General features: G+C 31.4%; 1 protein-coding gene across 8 annotated transcripts in view; it reads right to left on the bottom strand.

Moving 5' to 3' along the window:
- pwn (calcium-binding EGF-like domain-containing protein pawn) overlaps nucleotides 1-18,545 on the bottom strand; it is a 159,900-nt gene that overhangs the window by 99,812 nt on the left and 41,543 nt on the right. For all 8 annotated transcript variants that reach the window (XM_075310976.1, XM_075310973.1, XM_075310977.1 and 5 more), the window contains exon 3: nucleotides 2,460-2,802. In XM_075310976.1, coding sequence (XP_075167091.1) covers nucleotides 2,460-2,631 — 172 coding nt within the window. In that variant the 5' untranslated portion in view covers nucleotides 2,632-2,802. The remainder of the gene's footprint in view (nucleotides 1-2,459; nucleotides 2,803-18,545) is intronic.

The raw sequence follows: 18,545 nt of genomic DNA, 5'->3' as shown, positions 1-18,545 counted from the left end.
CTATTTCGCAAAATTTTATCAACAATGCCATATTTCAGCATTATTTTCTGACTTTGATAAATGTGATGTGACACACACGCAAAATTACACAACTTCACGATAAAAAGCCACTTTGAATAGATTAATCAAAAAAGACTGTCTGTCCGCCTTAATCTATGGAATAATGAAAGAAATATTTTTCGAACAAAAGAAATGTTAACGTTACTGGTGATGGCTGACACTCACTGACGGGTTGCCTGCTAGTCTATTCAGCCAAGGTTTTTGTGAGTCACATTGTAAAAAAGAAAAAATAATGCGAAGTTTTTGAAAACATCTCACATCGTACCCTCGTAAAACTAAAACATTCCATACTCTGGCCAATAATTGCGATTGGGAAGGAAAAAACTAATAACCATGCAAAAAGAAATGTAGGACATTCACGTTCAAAAATGTTAATTAAATATTCGTAAATAATTTATTTTCCATTCAATATATCACCTACAGGCCGAACACAGTTTATCACTATCATTTGTTTATCATCAAAAAGTACATAAAATATTAGGTTAAAATCGAACTAAATCTTAAAATTCTTTGTAGACCAATGTTAATTATACCGTTTTCAGCTTTAAAGTCAAGTTCCAAACTATGGTCGAATTCAAGGACGATTTAAATAACAAAGGGGAATTTTTTCAGATTTGTTTAAGACATGCTGAATAAACATGCCTGGTTCCACAGATTTTGTCCTTACGTTAATGATTTTGGCACTGATTCCAAACCAAGGAATAAGAAAAAACGATTTCATTGAAAAGTTTGTAGACTTTTGGATAATGAAGAAAACTTTATATCAGAGAAGCAAAATCCTCATTCGTATTTTAAATGTTTGGCCTTACGACAGTGCCAGTTCACTTTGTAGCAATAAAATTTTCCATTTTAAGTCCACTCGCCCAATTCGATAAACAACCTGTCATCAAAACTTGTGTTCCAGTAAAAAATCGTCATATCCCAAAAATACACCTACTGTGTTACAAAAAAGTGCATCCCTATGTTAATGATAAGAAGTCTTGTGCATACGGAAATATTTTGATCATAGTGATAGTGGCAACCGCCTAATTTCAGGCTCACATAGACAATTTAGGGTAACACATTTAATAAAGGAATCTTTTCCATATAGGCGCTACCAGGTTTTAGCTTTGAACCCATCCATATAGTCTTTCTAACTAATTCACATCCATCATTCATATTGTTGAGAAATATTTTTCAACAATTATATTAAGACGTTATGAATATGGACCTCATGAAAATTAGCCCTAAACCTTAAATAATTGTAAGGAAAACAACAACATCAGATTTGGTTTTTGCGTTCCGCCTTCGGCCGGTGTTTAAGACATTCTCCTATGCCGCCCATAGGAGAATGCCTTAAACACCGGCCTAAAGTGCACTTAGAGAGATTCGTAATGAAATTCATATTTTTCCATCAATTAGAGTTCATTTTCACACGGCTAAATCAAAAGTGCCCTAATTTAATTTTGGGATCGAACTTGCATCACTTTTTTAGGTGTGATCCGAATTCGATGTTTTGGATGTAAATTAAAAAATTCTGTGATATTTTGTCAAATAAATAATTTTTATAATTTTTTATAATTATGAAGGATTCTAACGTTTGTCGGAACCGTTTGACCTCAAATATTTTCAAAAATGCTCAATTTTTTCAGATTAGATTTAGCATTTTTTTCGACAAAATTTAAATGATTTGTACCATTTTATGAATTCTTACTCAGTTTTTAACTCTTTGAAACAAAAAAAAAGTTAAAATCACCCATTAAAAGTATGAAAAAACAAAGTTATAAAATATTGAATTAAAAGAACATCCTGGGTAGTTAAAATAAAGAACATCATTGGGAGTGCATCTTCTGGAAGTGCTTTTAAAGTTGTGCCTTTGGAAGAATTTCCAAATTTTTTTGCTGAGCTGTAGTGTAGATCTGGGTGATGAATTGATTCAATTTGTTAATTTCTTATGGAAAGTACATCCTCCCAATAAGCTCGTATTAATAATAATTGTAATCATATGTAAATTAATTAAATTGGACCATATCAGGCTACAGCAAAAAACCATAAAAACATGTTATTACCATGGAGATATTCTGTGAATACAATACAAATTCAAGTCTTCTAGATTACTACGGTCAATTACATTTTGTCACACTTTTCATTATAAATGTTTTTATACTCCACCAAAGTTATTCCACACGAATAATTGTTCATACAATACAAATTCAAAAACTTTCGCTATTGCAAGAAGAGCAATTAGGAAAATCCACCAGCATATGCATTTCCATTCATGCATTTCAATTAACAAACCCAAATAAAAGTAAAACAGAATAATACATACTCAACTCCAATGATTAAGTTGTACCCGCAGTTACTATTGTTGTTGAATACAAATTGGAGCAATTTAAGTTTAATTTCATTTTGCCACTTACCCACAATATTTGCCAATGGCAACAGCACAATTACTATGAACAGCGTTAATAGGGGAAGTTGTTGCCAACTTTTCGTAGCGATGCAGGTTTTGTAGTTTTTCTGTTGATTCAGCATTTTGTACGGTATTGGATGGTTAATAAAACTGGAATTTCGTTGATTTTTTCGGCGCATCTTCGGACAAGGGGTTGAAGTTTAGTTCTTCTTTCTTTTCCTTTAGTTCTCAATTAATTACTCTATTATTATTATTACAACAATATAACAAATTAAATAGTTAGGTACTGTTGTTCAATTATCAAATTCATGGCGAATCCGTGCAAACATTTTCGTAGATCCAGCTGCATTCTGGAAAGAAATATAAAATAAGAGGCTTAGATTAATCATTAAGCCCATTTTAATTAGGGGAAATTAATATGGATTATTATTACTATTCTTTAGGAACCCACTGCGAATGGATACTAATGAATTAACATTAATTATATTGCATAATAGTCTTGTTATGAATTGAATTTATTGTGGAATATAGGCGAAAGAAAGCAACAAGTAGAGAAATAGGAGATTGCTTAAGCACCAATGCAATAATTGTTGATTACGGTCATGTAGCTCCGTTAGGCTTTAGCTAAGGAAACTTGGATCACAAATTTCACGGCACACATTTCACATATTTTATGGAAATGTCCACACGGTTGAAAAAGACTGTTTTTCATATGTTTGGCTATAAACATTATATGTTTGGAACACAAATTTTTAAACACAATATTTTTGAGTGCAAGCATATAATGTTCATAAACTAGCATAACATGTTTGGGACATATATGTTAATATGTTAGAACATATTATGTTTGGGACATAAAATGTTTGTAAATATAATATGCTTGAATGCAAACATATATTAATTTAGAAATAGCCTATAAACATATATGTGTTTAGTAGCTTGGAGCGCTATTTAACAGGGAGCGATATTGAATTAAGTTGGTGGTTGTTGCTTGTTATTACGAAATTACATTTTATTTTTCCTTGGGCAATTGATCAGCTACTTCTGTGATCCTTACAAACTGTGTGGGTCCGCTGTTCGAATCCCCGTCCGGCGAAAGGTAAAATTAAAATAAAAAAATCATAAAATTGAATAATCTCTTCTACAATGTTTGTATTACAGAAAAAGGTGCTAAGAACTAAAAATCTCGTGGAAGTGAGAAAGGTGTCGGGGAATATACAATTGGGCAGAAACAAAATTTTGAGTATTCAGGTCGAAAACCTATGTTGTTAGCACCTATATTACCTGTTTATTTTCATAATTCATTATGATTGTAAATATATAAATAAATAAATAAAATTTTGAGCACAATATTGTTTGGGAGAATTTTTTTTAAGCATATAATATTTTTGGGTGCAAAATGCTTCCAAACATATTATATGGTCACATAATAACATATTGTTTTTTGGAAGACAACATTATTGAATTTGGATGCAAAAATACAAAATGTTTGGAACTTAGACTACCCAAACATATATTGTTTAGACCAATATGATTTCAAACATATTATATATTGGTAGAGATCAAACATATAAATGTTTGGGCAATACCCAAAAATGTATATGCTTGAAGCAAAATATGTTTGGGAGTATATGTTACAGAAGCGATTTTTTGTGAGCGTGCAGTACTTTACTTGTCCTTATTCTATTTTATTCTCGGTAAAGTTTCGAAGTATTATTTTTTTTTTTTGTGATAACAACGCGAATCAATTGGTTTTTCTACATTAACTCAAAAGAACATCATGTGAAGTAAAAATCAAGCCCATCCCTACACGCTCACAAAAAATCGCTTCTGTAACATATACTCCCAAACATATTTTGCTTCAAGCATATACATTTTTGGGTATTGCCCAAACATTTATATGTTTAATCTCTTCCAATATATAATATGTTTGAAAGCATATTAGTCTAAACAATATATTTTTGGGTAGTCTAAGTTCCAAACATTTTGTATTTTTGCATCCAAATTCAATAATGTTGTCTTCCAAAAAACAATATGTTATTATGTGAACATACAATATGTTTGGAAGCATTTTGCACCCAAAAATATTATATGCTTAAAAAAAATTCTCCCAAACAATATTGTGCTCAAAATTTTATTTATTTATTTATATATTTACAATCATAACGAATTATGAAAATAAACAGGTAATATAGGTGCTAACAACATAGGTTTTCGACCTGAATGCTCAAAATTTTGTTTCTGCCCAATTGTATATTCCCCCACATCTTTCTCACTTCCACGAGATTTTTTAGTTCTTAGCACCTTTTTCTGTAATACAAACATTGTAGAACAAATTATTCAATTGTATGATTTTTTTTATTTTAATTTTACCTTTTGCCGGACGGGGATTCGAACAGCGGACCACACAGTTTGTAAGGATCAAAGAAGTAGCTGATCAATTGCCCAAGGGAAAATAAAATGTTAATTTTGTGATAACAAGCAACAACCACCAACTTAATTCAATATCGCTCCCTGTTAAATAGCGCTCCAAGCTACTAAACACATATATGTTTATAGGCTATTTCTAAATTAATATATGTTTGCATCCAAGCATATTATATTTACAAACATTTTATGTCCCAAACATAATATGTTCTAACATATTAACATATATGTCCCAAACATGTTATGCTAGTTTATGAACATTATATGCTTGCACTCAAAAATATTGTGTTTAAAAATTTGTGTTCCAAACATATAATGGTTATAGCCAAACATATGAAAAACAGTCTTTTTCATCCGTGTAGAATATATTGTATATTACAATGACGTATTATGTGTGTTATAGAGGATGTATAAATAAAATTGGTTCGTGTAAGTAGCAATATTTGTTGTTTACTTTAAACCAAATTCTATTAAGAATAGTATAATATTTATTAGAATGAATGGATTTAAAGCAATGTAAATTTAATTTCGTGCAATTCAATCACTTTATTCAAACTAACTTAAATCCGATTGAATTAGAATTAATTAAATATCCTAATATCCTAACAAACTATTGTTTGTATTGTTCAAACATATTATGTTTCACCTTAGGCATATATATTTTTACTTTTTTACTTGCTGCAAAATTCCATAATCAAATTTGTGCTGGATTGCAAATAAAAAAATATGTTTATAATTTATTTGAATTTTATACTCCAACTATTTATTAATAAACAAAATAAATTCTTTAATGTTGGACTTTTAGCCTCACTGTCTTGTGTTGATATCTTTCGTTATCTGTCTCATTCGCCATCTTTAGTTTTTCTCTATACTCTCTCTTAGTACACATATTATATTTAAAACAGGTTATGTCCCAAACATAATATGTTCTAACATAACATATATGTCCCAAACATGTTAAGCTAGCTTATGTGCTAAAAAGTTGAGTTCCAAAAAACTTTTGCAGAGAAACATACTTTTGCAGAGAAACATATAAAAAACAGTCTCTTACCTCTTACCAAATTTTACCATCGAAAATTTGTTCAATTGGAAAATTCTGTGCTGTATACCTCAAATGTGCAAGTTCGATTGACGGGGTGTAACCCATTGCAAGACCCATAGTCTAACCCATTTTGCACTGTAGTTAGTCTACGCTGCAGATGGTTGCACATTGAAACAACTGTTGACCACGCTTTTATCCTTCGACCTCAAATAGCGCATATGAAAATACAAAAGAAAGTATATGACGCGTGTGTTGTGGTTGATTTTCAATTTTTGCACTACAGCTGATTAATTTAACAAGAAGAAGCATTTCAATTGTTTAGTGTCGCGCCAAAAAATACGAGATTAAATATTTTAAAATCAGGCATCACAGGCATATGCAGCACAAGTATAAGGGTTCGCTTGGTTTGATGAAGTTGATAAACTCCAAAGATACTTTCTGAAGAAAGTTCTAAAACAACCAAAATGTATACCTAACTATATCTTGCCACTAGAAACGGATACCATAGACAACCATTTTTATACCTTAAAACTCCATACAAATTATATATTTGGTACAATATTAAAATATGAAACCACGAGATTACCCCATATATTGTCCAATAAAATCTGGACAAAACGAATTTTTTGGGCCTCAGCCATGAACTCATTTGCACAGGAGGTTAACGTTTATGTAAATGAAAATATAATTTATTGCGCAGACGTTTGGAAAACAACAGTGAGCTCGATAGATCACTTACTCAAATGCGCCAGTTATGCTGAAAAAATAGCAAAGTGCCTGTCATCAGATGGAAGATAGTATCGACTACTGAATCCTGAAGATGGAGTGGATTATATGAAAGACATAAGAAATCTAGATAAAATATCTGTTATTATGAGAACTCGAGCCAATGTACTCCCATTGAATGGAAACAAATTCAATATATCCGAAAATAGAGGATGCACACTTTGTAATACAAGAGAAGTAGAAAATCTGAAGCACTTTATAGGCTTGTGTCCAATATTAAGAGAAATAAGGATATTGTACTTTGGTAATTCTTACTTAGAAGAAAATAACACGTTTAGAATATTAAACGGAGAATTGGAAAATGGATGGGAAAGATTGGACATGTATGTAAGCAGTGCATTAAGGTATAGATCGTACATAATAAATTATAACTTAAAAAAAAGAGTATGTAATATAATCTATTATTGAATTAATTATATTAATTAGTAAAATAATTCGAAGTGACGGACAACATAATGTTATTGTCATATATATCGAAAATGTCTGTTCTAACTTAAATAATTATATACAACACATGGTTAAATTGAGCTATATAAACAAAATAAAACTAAAAGTAAAAAAAAAAAACTATTTTAAAATCGAAATAAGAGCAAAAATGAGATTAAATATTTTAAAGATAAAAGCAAAAATGCTAGTTTTATTCAACTTAATGCTTGTTACTTTTTTTATTTTGTATCATTGTTACACATTTTTGTTCGTTTGCAAACGCAAACATTCTAGTCTTTGCAGGGAGTTCGGAAACATTGTGCTGACACCACAACATTTTGTACCATTTGATTCAACATTTTTTTTCCAAACGAAACCACCATAAATAAAATTATTTTAGTTGAATAAAAATACATTTAACACAGGTTGGCGGGTCCAATTATATTATACCCTAACCCACATTGCAGACCGATTTCTGCAATGTGTGAATGTCAATTCCACTCTCGTAGAAAATAAAAGTTTAACATTTTAGAGGAAAGATGATTGGGAAATTGAGAACCACATTTGCAAGATCGGTCAATATTGATTTGGAAGAAATTTATAATATTATGGAACAAACATCAAGGAAATGATTTGTATAAATCTGAACCGATTTGGATCAAGTCTGTGCAAAATATTAAGTCTGTTCAAGTAAAATCACATCGAGATCGGATGTAAAATGTGGATTTTGTGGTCATATTTCCATTTCCAAATCGGGAGTACAAATCGCAACCGAATTGAAATAAATTCGGTATCAATTCTATTCTTTGTAGGAAACTTCATGTAAATCGGAATGAAAATTTGTCCTCTGGGGTCATAGTGTTTTAAATCAGGCGAAAGTTTATCGATAGTATTAGTTCTCAATTTTGTGCAACATTTGAACTACTATTATAAAGGGTGATACGGTCAAAATTTGATCAAGGGAAAACGCGTGTAAATCGGTGAAATCGTTTCTTTAAAAAGTCAAATTAAATTTCTTTTTCAAGTTCAATTAGTATAAAATTCAGGAAAAATACTCAGTTAGGCTTTCGCTTTTCCAAATTCGAATTGCCGGGCCTCAAGCTTGACACCTGCCATCAGATTTTGCACAGCCACCTTGTCCACCTTCTTCGCCGCAGAAAGCCAGTTTGCCTTGAACTGCTGCTCGCCCTTAGCAGTTTTTTTGGTCTTCTTTAGGTTCCGCTTGACAATAGCCCAGTATTTCTCAATTGGGCGGAGCTCTGGCGTATTGGGAGGGTTCTTGTCCTTGGGAACCACCTACACGTTGTTGGCGGCGTACCACTCCATGGCCTTTTTACCGTAATGGCAAGATGCCAAATCCGGCCAAAACAGTACGGAACAACCGTGTTTCTTCAGGAAAGGCAACAGACGTTTATTCAAACACTCTTTCACGTAAATTTCTTGGTTGACAGTCCCGGAAGCTATGAAAATGCTGCTTTTCAAGCCACAGGTACAGATGGCTTGCCAAACCAGATAATTCTTTGCGAACTTTGACAGTTTTCCCCTTCCTTTTGCCGTATAAAACTCCTGTCCCGGAAGCTGCTTGTAGTCGGCTTTGACGTAGGTTTCGTCGTCCTTTACCACGCAGTCAAACTTCGTCAGCACCGTCGTGTACAGCCTCCGGGATCGCGCTTTGGCCGACGTATTTTGTTTATCATCGCGATTTGGAGTCACTACCTTCTTGTAAGTCGATAGTCCGGCTCGTTTTTGGCTCGATGCACGGTTGTAGACGATACACCCAGCTTATTTGCGGCATCTCGGAGAGAGAGGTTTGGGTTTCGCTTGAAACTACCGGCAACTCTCTTTGTCGTCTCAGCGGCTTCCGGTTTTCAATTTCCCCCCGATCCAGACTTCCTGGCTGTCGACAAACGTTCCCCAAACACTTTAATTACATTTGTAATAGTTGATTTGGCAACTTTTAGCGATGTTGCCAGCTTTGCGTGCGAGTAGTTCGGATTTTCGCGATGCGCGAGCAAAATTTTGATACGCTGCTCTTCTTGCTTGGACGGCATTTTGACAATTGAAGAGTGAATTCCAAAATCAACATTCTACACACACACACACCTTCAAAATGAGGGGTGTTCAGGTTTTTTAAATGCAAAATTGAAAGAAATACGTCAAGTTTATATTGACCAATTTTTGACCGTATCACCCTTTACTGGTCTTTGGGACCATACAAATCTAAAGATTCAATATTACAGTTAATTTAAGGAAGATTTCTTTAATCAATCAAGGGTTTCTTTACTTTAAGGGAAGAGAGAAGTTCACCAATACTACTTTAAGGGAAATTTGCTTTAGTTCAAAATCATACGACTTTAACGGAGGGACGAAAATTTCCAAAACTTGTGTCCTAAATGTTATATTTTTTTTTTTTGGAGAAATGATTATACACTTTATCTTAATTAATAATGAATGAAGAATAAACCAACAAACAAAACGAATAAAGATACACTGAAAAAAATATTGTCGTGAGATCAAAGATTTCGTGTCTTTAAAATACGAATGCAAATTTTGCTTAGCATAGAAGATGTATTTCTCTAATATAAAGATTTTTTTCTTTGCCAAAAATCGATAAACTTTTCAATGAAGTCGTATTGTCCTTATAATTAAGTGATTTCACTTAAAAATGGGTATCATAACATGAAAGAAAATATGTTTGGGCTAAGGTCAACTTGACTTTAATAATTCAGAAAAATTCTTTAAATTTAATGAGTATTGTCTTCAAATTTGTTGTCTTTTTGCATCTTGACTACAAAGCAAAAAATAGTTCAAATGTAGGACATGTTTTTCAACACTTTATTTTAAAGAAGCTTTTTACTTGAAAAATAGCATAATTTCTACTGGAAGTCGAGTCTTAATTTGGAAAATAAAGTTGTCATTAACTCGTTTTTAAAGGACTTTGATAGCATATGAAGAAAAAAAGCTGAGAAAGCGAAACATTAAAATTTGCTTCCTAGAAGCAAGTACACAAAACCCAAATTTAAAAGAGAATTGTGTCTTAAAAGTATCTTTACTTGTATTCTCCGCTTCTTTGGCTCGGAATCAATACCAAATTTTTTAAAGTAAAGATAAAATCTTTGGAACCGGGCATGCTTTTTTTTCAGTGTAGAGGAAGCACGCTCAAAAACAAACCCACCTAAATGCACTCAAATCGATGATTTAAATTTGGCAAAGGAAAAGAGATATGCTTGCAGATTTGTTTAGGCTATAGTCGATTTTGATAGTCGAATTTTTTTCGGGAGGTTCCAGAGTAGTTCAATTTGGGTGTAGTGAATAACCCAAATTTATTCTGATAATTGGTTGATAGTTTTGCTGCAAGTAGAGGATGCTGATGATGAGGAATGTGGTAATTCCGAAACGTGCGTCCATCCAACCATCTTGCAGTCTATAGGGCTTTGCCCAAATAAATTTGACAAGCATACTTTTCCTCTGTTGGTTAAGTTACACTTGTAGTTTAGTCAATGCATGGTTTTAAGCTGAAATCAAAAACAACAATAATGATTCAAGAATAAACCAACAATAACAAACAAAAGGAATGTAATTATTTTAATGAAATTTGACTTTAATATTTTGAAAATTTCGTATCCTAAAATTTAGGTTGCGAAATCGTTAATATCGTTTTTTTAGTAAACGAATATTATAAATTATAGTTTTAAGTTTCCATGAAAGAAATTACATATATTCGAAGCATAGTGCAATATATTATTTATATTTAACAAATATTTGCTTAAAGAGTCCATCATCAATATAACATTTTAAGAATATTATTATACCCTCCACCATAGGATGGGGGTATATTAACTTTGTCATTCCTTTTGTAACACATCGAAATATTGCTCTAAGACCCTAACATCGAAATATTGCTCTAAGACTCTAAAGTATATATATTCTGGGTCGATCTGAGCATGTCCGTCCGTCCGTCTGTTGAAATCACGCTAACCTTCCAACGAAACAAGCTATCGACTTGTAACTTGGCACAAGTAGTTGTTATTGATGTAGGTAGGATGGTATTGAAAATGGGCCATATCGGTCCAATTTTACGTATAGCCCCCATATAAACGGACCCCCAAATTTGGCTTGCGATTGCTCTAAGAGAAGCAAATTTCATCCGATCCGGCTGAAATTTGGTACATGGTGTTAGTACATGGTCTCTAGCAACCATGCAAAAATTGGTCCACATCGGTCCATAATTATATATAGCCCCCATATAAACTGATCACCGGATTTGACCTCCGGAGCCTCTTGGAAGACCAAAATTCATATGATTCAGTTGAAATTTGGTACGTGATGTTAGTATATGGTATCCACCAACCATGTAGCAATTGGTTCATATCAGTCCATAATTATATATTTGACCTCCGGTGCCTTTTGGTGAAGCAAAATTCATCCGATCTGGTTGAAATTTGGTACGTGGTGGTAGTATATGATATTTAACAACCATGTCAAAAGTGGTCCATATCAGTCCATAATCATATATAGCCCCCATATAAGCCGATCCCGAGATTTGGTTTTGGAGCCTCTTGGAGGAGCAAATTTCATCCGAGTCAGTTGAAATTTGGTACATTGTGCTAGTATATGGCCGTTAATAACCATGCCTAACTAGGTCCATATCGGTCTGTAGTTATATATAGCCCTCAGATAAATGGATCCCTAATCACACAAAAATTGGTCCATATCAAGTTCATAATTCTATATAGCCCCCATATAAGCGAACCCCATATTTCAATTCTGGCTCTCTACGTACCGTGCAAAAGTCCATGTCAATTTTTAATAATTATATGTAGACTTACCTATACATAACTTTTTTGTCTAATATATACCACGTATGGACTAATTTAGAAAACGATGTTAAGAAGTTTTAAGATACCACAACCCAAGTAATTCGATTGTGGATGACAGTCTTTCGTAGAAGTTTCTACGCAATCCATGGTGGAGGGTACATAAGCTTCGGCCTGGCCGAACTTACGGCCGTATGTACTTGTTTTTTTTTTTAATATTTGGCATATACTTTCTTTTTATTGGCAAATAAATATTTATATTCATCAATCATCTCATAAATGATTAATGTTATTAATCGAATTGCCAAACGCAAAGCAATTACGTATTGTGTCTATTTTTTTGTTCTTCAAGACAGTATTTACATCGTCTTTTAACAAGCAAAACATCTCGATGGGTATCGATTTATGAATTATGAATATGCAAAACATTTTAAATTTACTGTTATTTAAAAATCAAAATTTCAATCTTTTTCCCCGCCCAGCAAATGCAAAATGGAAACGATAAACATACCAATTTTTAGAAATAGAAAATGTTTGTTGTCTAAGTCTTTTGTTTGATGTAAAAAACTTTTCGGAAGAAAAGCCTTTGGTAAAGATGTTAGTTTATGTACATAATATTATATTATCAACGTTCATATTTGATTATTGTTTGGTATGCATGAATTAGAATGGCTGATTCTGCACTAAAAAAAATATTTACCAGATATGAAAGATTATACACCCTACATTTTAGGACAATATTAAGGACAAATTTCTTTCAATTATTGAAATTTTAATTGAAAGAAAGTTTATAATCCTTGCTTCAATTTTTTTTGTTAAATTTGGGACACAAATCTTGTAAATTTGCGTCCCATTTTTAAACCCGTATGTATTTGAAGTAAGATACAATTTCATTAAATTAAAGAAAAATAGTTTTGATTTAAAGAAATCTTCCCTAAATTAACTGACATATTAAATCTTTCGATTTAAAATAAAAACGTTTCAAATATAGTCTAAGACTTATTTCGAGGATTTTGCATCTTTGGTTTAAAGTTTTTTTATTTCTTTTGTTTTTTATTGTTGGTCTGTTCTTTAATCATTTTTGTTGTTTTGATTCCAGCTTAAATTCAATGCAGTCTATAAGGGCAAAGCCTTATAGACTGCAAGATGGTTGCACAGAAAAAATATCACCAAAATAATTCCAATTAAAAAGTTAATTGAAGTTGAAAAAATTTTCAATTAATAAATTAATTGATACAATTAACTTTTTAATCAAGATAGAAACATTAAGTTAATTAAGTCAATGATTGAAATTTTTTACATTTTTAATTAAAACATTAATTGATACAATTAATTTTTTAATCAAAATCGGAAAACATTTTTGTAATATTTAATTAAAAACTTATTTCAAACAATCAATTGTTAATCCAAATAAAAACTCTAAGCTAATTAAGAAAGTAATTGCAAATAGTTACCCTTTTTAATTAAAAAATTAATTGAGTTTTGCAATCAACATCAATTAAATTTTTAATTGAATCCATGAAAAAAATTATTGAAATTTGCTAATGAAATCAATTAACTTTTTAATCAAGAATTTTTGATGTCCAATTAAAACTGTGATTGATACTATCATTTTAGTGATTGAAGACATTTCAATTAAAAAATTAATTGGATCAATTAATTTCGTGATTGAATCAGAAAATTTTTTTGTGTGGATGGACGGCCATTTCGGAATTACTACATTGCTCATCAGAATCTTCTACTTGCAGCGAAACTATCAACCAATTATCAGAATAAAGTCGGGCAATTCACTAAACCCAAATTAAATTACACTCGAACCTCCCGAAAAAAAGGTTTTCGGTAGTCGGCTTTGTCTAAATAAATGTTTGTATAAATATCTCACTTTTCCTTTGCCAAAGTCAAATCATCGATTCGAGTGCAGTTGGCTGAGTTTATTTCGGGCGAGTTTCCTCTTTCTTCCTTTTTGTGTTGGTTTGTTCTTCAATCATATTTGTTGTTTTGATTTATATATACATTTTAATTAAAAAAAAATAGTTATTTTGAAGTATTTGTAATAATTTCGATTTTTAAAGTAGCATGTATTTGTACGTGAAAAACTTAATTAAAAAAGTAAAACTTGGATACAAAGATTTTGACGTTTCCTTAAGGATTTTGGTATTGATTCCGAGCTAAAATACGACTTCTTTAAAATAGAGACATTTTTAGGGACCTATCCAGCTTCAAATCTTGGATTAATAAAATTAAATTTAGGATACAAAGCTCATATATCAAATTTTCATTCACATACAAACAAATGCCAGTTTAGAAATCCAAATGATTATAGATACTTCAAAGTAAAACAAACCAAACAACTTTTAACCAAAGATGCAAACTCCTCAAAATAAGACTATCTTAGAAACGTTTTTATCTAAGGTCTAAATATTCAATATATCAGTTTACTTAAAAATTCTTGTCCTAAATAAAATGACAACAATTTTTGAAGGAAATGTTATAAATTTTCTTTTAATTGATTACTTTTATTTAAAAGAATATTGTGTAAATTTAATGTCCTAAAATTTAGGTTAAAGAATATTTCACATTAGGTCACTTCAAAGTAAGCAATGTTTTCTAAATTAAAAAAGTATTCAAAGTACACACAGAGAAGGGATATAATCAACCAGCCAACCATATTCCATGAACAAAATGTTACTTTTTCACGGAAAACATGTAGCATGTTTGTCGAAACCATGTTCTTTTCTCGGAAATTATGTATCTGATTTCGGAAAGCATGTTATGTTTGACGAGAAAAGAATATTTTTGCGACAAAAATGCTACATGCTAGCTGTGAAAACGAAACATGGTGCTATTGAAACATGTTTGAGGTGATCATAGTCCTTTTCTGGGTGCATTAAGCTAAAAATTCAATATATTAGTTAATTTTAAAATATTTTTATATCAAAAATGTTTTTGTTTTACTTTAAAGAAAATTTTCCTTATTCCAAAGATATACTGCTTTAAGAACGGGATATAAATTCCAAAATTTTTGTCCACGAATTGAATGAAAAAAATTTTAAAGCAAAGATAATAAGCTTTCATTAATTAAAATGTAGTTATTAAAACAAAAATCCCATTAATATTAAGTGAATTGCATATTAGGTCCCTGTTATATCCCTGTGGCAGACAAATTATGACAATATTGCACTTCTCGGTCGAATCCAAGCTTCTTATGAGACGAAAGAATTGTTATTCGAATTATTTGACATAAACTACCTCGCAAAATGTATGTAGAAAATATATATTTTTTTCAATAGTAAAATTTCGCAGGCTGTCAAAAATACTTCTTAACGGCATCTTAGAGTACATTATCCCAAATTTTCTGCAATGCTTGTACCAAACCCAAATACCTGTTTTCTATGGCAAAACTGTGTGAGCGAAAGTTTTCATCCATCCATTCCAAAGTCAGATCATGTTTTGTGAATTTCTGTGATTGTTTATTTGGTCGATAAGTTCATGACTGCTAACTTGGACGAACAAAACACAAATTTGATGCTTTTGACAGTCCATACAAAGTAAATGCACACTTACGAACATTAGTCTATTTGAACTCACCTAAACGAGCTTTTTTATTTTGTAAAAGTCTAAACCAAATATCAATCACTTCAATTGAAAAAGATCGATTGTGCGTCTGATTGCGTGTTTAGCCAATTTGACATTTATGAGAAAGTGAAATTTATTAATGTGTTAATATGCAAGAGAATGTAAGAAAGTAAAATGAAAACATTTTAAGAATATAAACTCCATTAATGAACATTTAACAATACTATATCAAATTGGAAAGCTATAGAGTATAAAAGTAAATAAATATTAAGTAACTAATATCAAAGTAATAGAAATGTGAATGTATATTTTTTCTTGTATTTAATCATGTTATATTACATCATGGTACTTGAATTTCAACATTTCTACTGTATCAGAAATATCAGATTTTCAGTTCACTGAAAATCTTTCCGGACTGTAAAATTTTCTGTATAATAACCAAGTTTGAGTTGACATTAAGTGTGAAAGGGGCAGAGTTGGTCGAATTGTTCTATATAATACCCTAAATCAACTCTACTGAATTGGGAGTATTTCACGCTGATCAAACTCGTTGAGTTCATATATAAAAAGTGAGTTTGGTGACCGTATTTGTCCAAATCTAACGGTGCCCATGTCAGATAAACAACGAAAGCAATATTCAAATTTGAACTAATTTCAATTTTGTTTCTCTAAGGGGACTTCCCCTTAAATGCCGATGAATTTAAATAGTTTTTCATCGGACATCGCTAAAAGCAAATTTTTAAATATATCACATTTTATTTCCTATATTCCTATATAACATAAAATATAGCAATATTAGCCAATATTATAATACGATCGTCTATGTAAAAGCTACCATATATACTCGTATATTTCGTTTAAAAAAAAACTACATGGATACATATATGTCAAAAACCAGGTGCATTGAAAGAAAAGTCCATAGTTCAACTATTTTGATTGCAACAAATTATTTGTTTGTAGTTAAATGTTATTCCTTTTTTCGAAAGTTCATTGACCTTTATCAATGACCGTACACATAAGTTTCATATGTACTAAAGGTTAGGTTAGGTTATGTGGCAGCCCGATGTATTAGGCTCACTTAGACTATTCAGTCCATTGTGATACCACAGTGATGAACTTCTCTCTTATCACTGAGTGCTGCCCGATTCCATGTTAAGCTCAATGACAAGGGACCTCCTTTTTATAGCCGAGTCCGAACGGCGTTCCACATTCCAGTGAAACCACTTAGAGAAGCTTTGAAATCCTCAGAAATGTCACCAGCATTACTGAGGTGGGATAATCCACCGCTGAAAAACTTTTTGGTGTTCGGTCGTAGCAGGAATCGAACCCACGACCTTGTGTACGCAAGGCGGGCATGCTAACCATTGTACCGCGGTACTAAAGCAAAAGAAAATTTTTGTACGACTCGCAAAACTACACGGACGAAAAATACTGTTTTTCATTGTTTGGGTGTAAAAATTATATGTTTGGAACTCAAAATTTTTAACACAATTTTTTTAAGTGCAAGCATATAATGCTGATAAACTAGCATAACATGTTTGGAACATGTTAGAACATATTATGTTTGGGACATAAACTGTTTGTAAATATAATATGCTTAGATGCAAACATATATTAATTTATATATAGCCTATAAACATATATGTGTTTAGAAAGAGAGACCTAGACAGTATGCTGCAAGTAAAAAAATGGAAGTAACCAATTGGCGCCTGAAAAATATATCCACTCAAAGAAAATTTCATTACATTTTTTTCTACCATTGTATGCCCTAAGGTGAAACATAATATGTTTGAACAATACAACCAATATTTTGTTTGGAGCAATCCTGAAAATATATATGCTTGAAGCAAAATGTTTTTGGGGTATATGTTACAGAAGCGATTTTTTTTGAGGGTGTAGTAAGAATGAACTACTGTATGGTTAAATTTACCGTTATTAGGCCCCAATGAATTTTTTCTTTACTGCTAGTTCAGTTTTTCTCCTATGAGGTTTAATTTCGTGAAGTACTCTTGGTTCTAACAAAGCTTTGTGGAAATCCCAAAATGTGGTATAATTTTGTACAATTTTCGCATGAGTTAGTTCATTCTTTTCCTAAACCAGGTTATTTTTTTCCGTTTGGCTATTCGTTTATTTGCTTACCATTTCCTTTTTATAGATGAGCCTCTGAGGTAAAAAAATTGCTAAATTAAACATATTTTTATTGCAAAAAATTATTTGTTTGTTCTTAAATTTTATAATTTTTCCGAAATTTTCCAAAGCCCAAATGAAATTTTCCTTTTGTTAAGTATGTCTCACACATTTTATAAACTAAACGTGGGTATAAAGTTCAATGACTGTACGCATAAGATCAATATGAACTAAAGCAAAAGCAAATTGTCATGCGATTCCCAAATTTAGTAAGAACGAACTACAGTATGGTTAAAATGGTCATGATTTGCCACCAATGATTTTGTTCTTTACTTATAGTAAATTTTCTCTTCTAAAAGAAGGTGTAATTTCGTGAGTTGTTACTAAAAGTACACTACTGCATTAAAATTTCCTGGTTTTAACAACGCTTTGTGGAAATCACAAAATGTATAGTATAATTTAGTTCAATTTTCGCACGAGGTAAATCATTCTTCATATAAAACAGTTTACTAGAACAATTGCGATATTGTTCTAGAATGGTTTTAGCATTATTTCGACAAAATTTAAATAATTTGTAGCAATTTATTAATACTTATGATATGGTCACACTGGGCAAATATTTCACAGAAATCAAAAAAGAATCCGTCGCCACAGCCAAACCAATAGACATTTTTAGTTCATATTGGATATCTATCATCATTGAAGGAATATTTTCCAAAAACCGTATCCCGATATTTGGAAAATGGTTCTGGAAAAATGTTTGACACTCATTTTGGTCATTTTGGCCTTACTCTGTTTTTAACCTATTTTAAACAAAAACCGTTAAAATTAGCTTTAAATAAGTATATACACGCAAAAAAATAATTCTTTCCTCCCAAACGAAATTTTAGAC

This window comes from Haematobia irritans, chromosome 5 (assembly GCF_050003625.1).
Source record: "Haematobia irritans isolate KBUSLIRL chromosome 5, ASM5000362v1, whole genome shotgun sequence".
Taxonomy (NCBI): domain Eukaryota; kingdom Metazoa; phylum Arthropoda; class Insecta; order Diptera; family Muscidae; genus Haematobia; species Haematobia irritans.
Note: the sequence above shows the minus strand (reverse complement) of the source record. Positions and strands in the feature narration are given on the sequence as shown.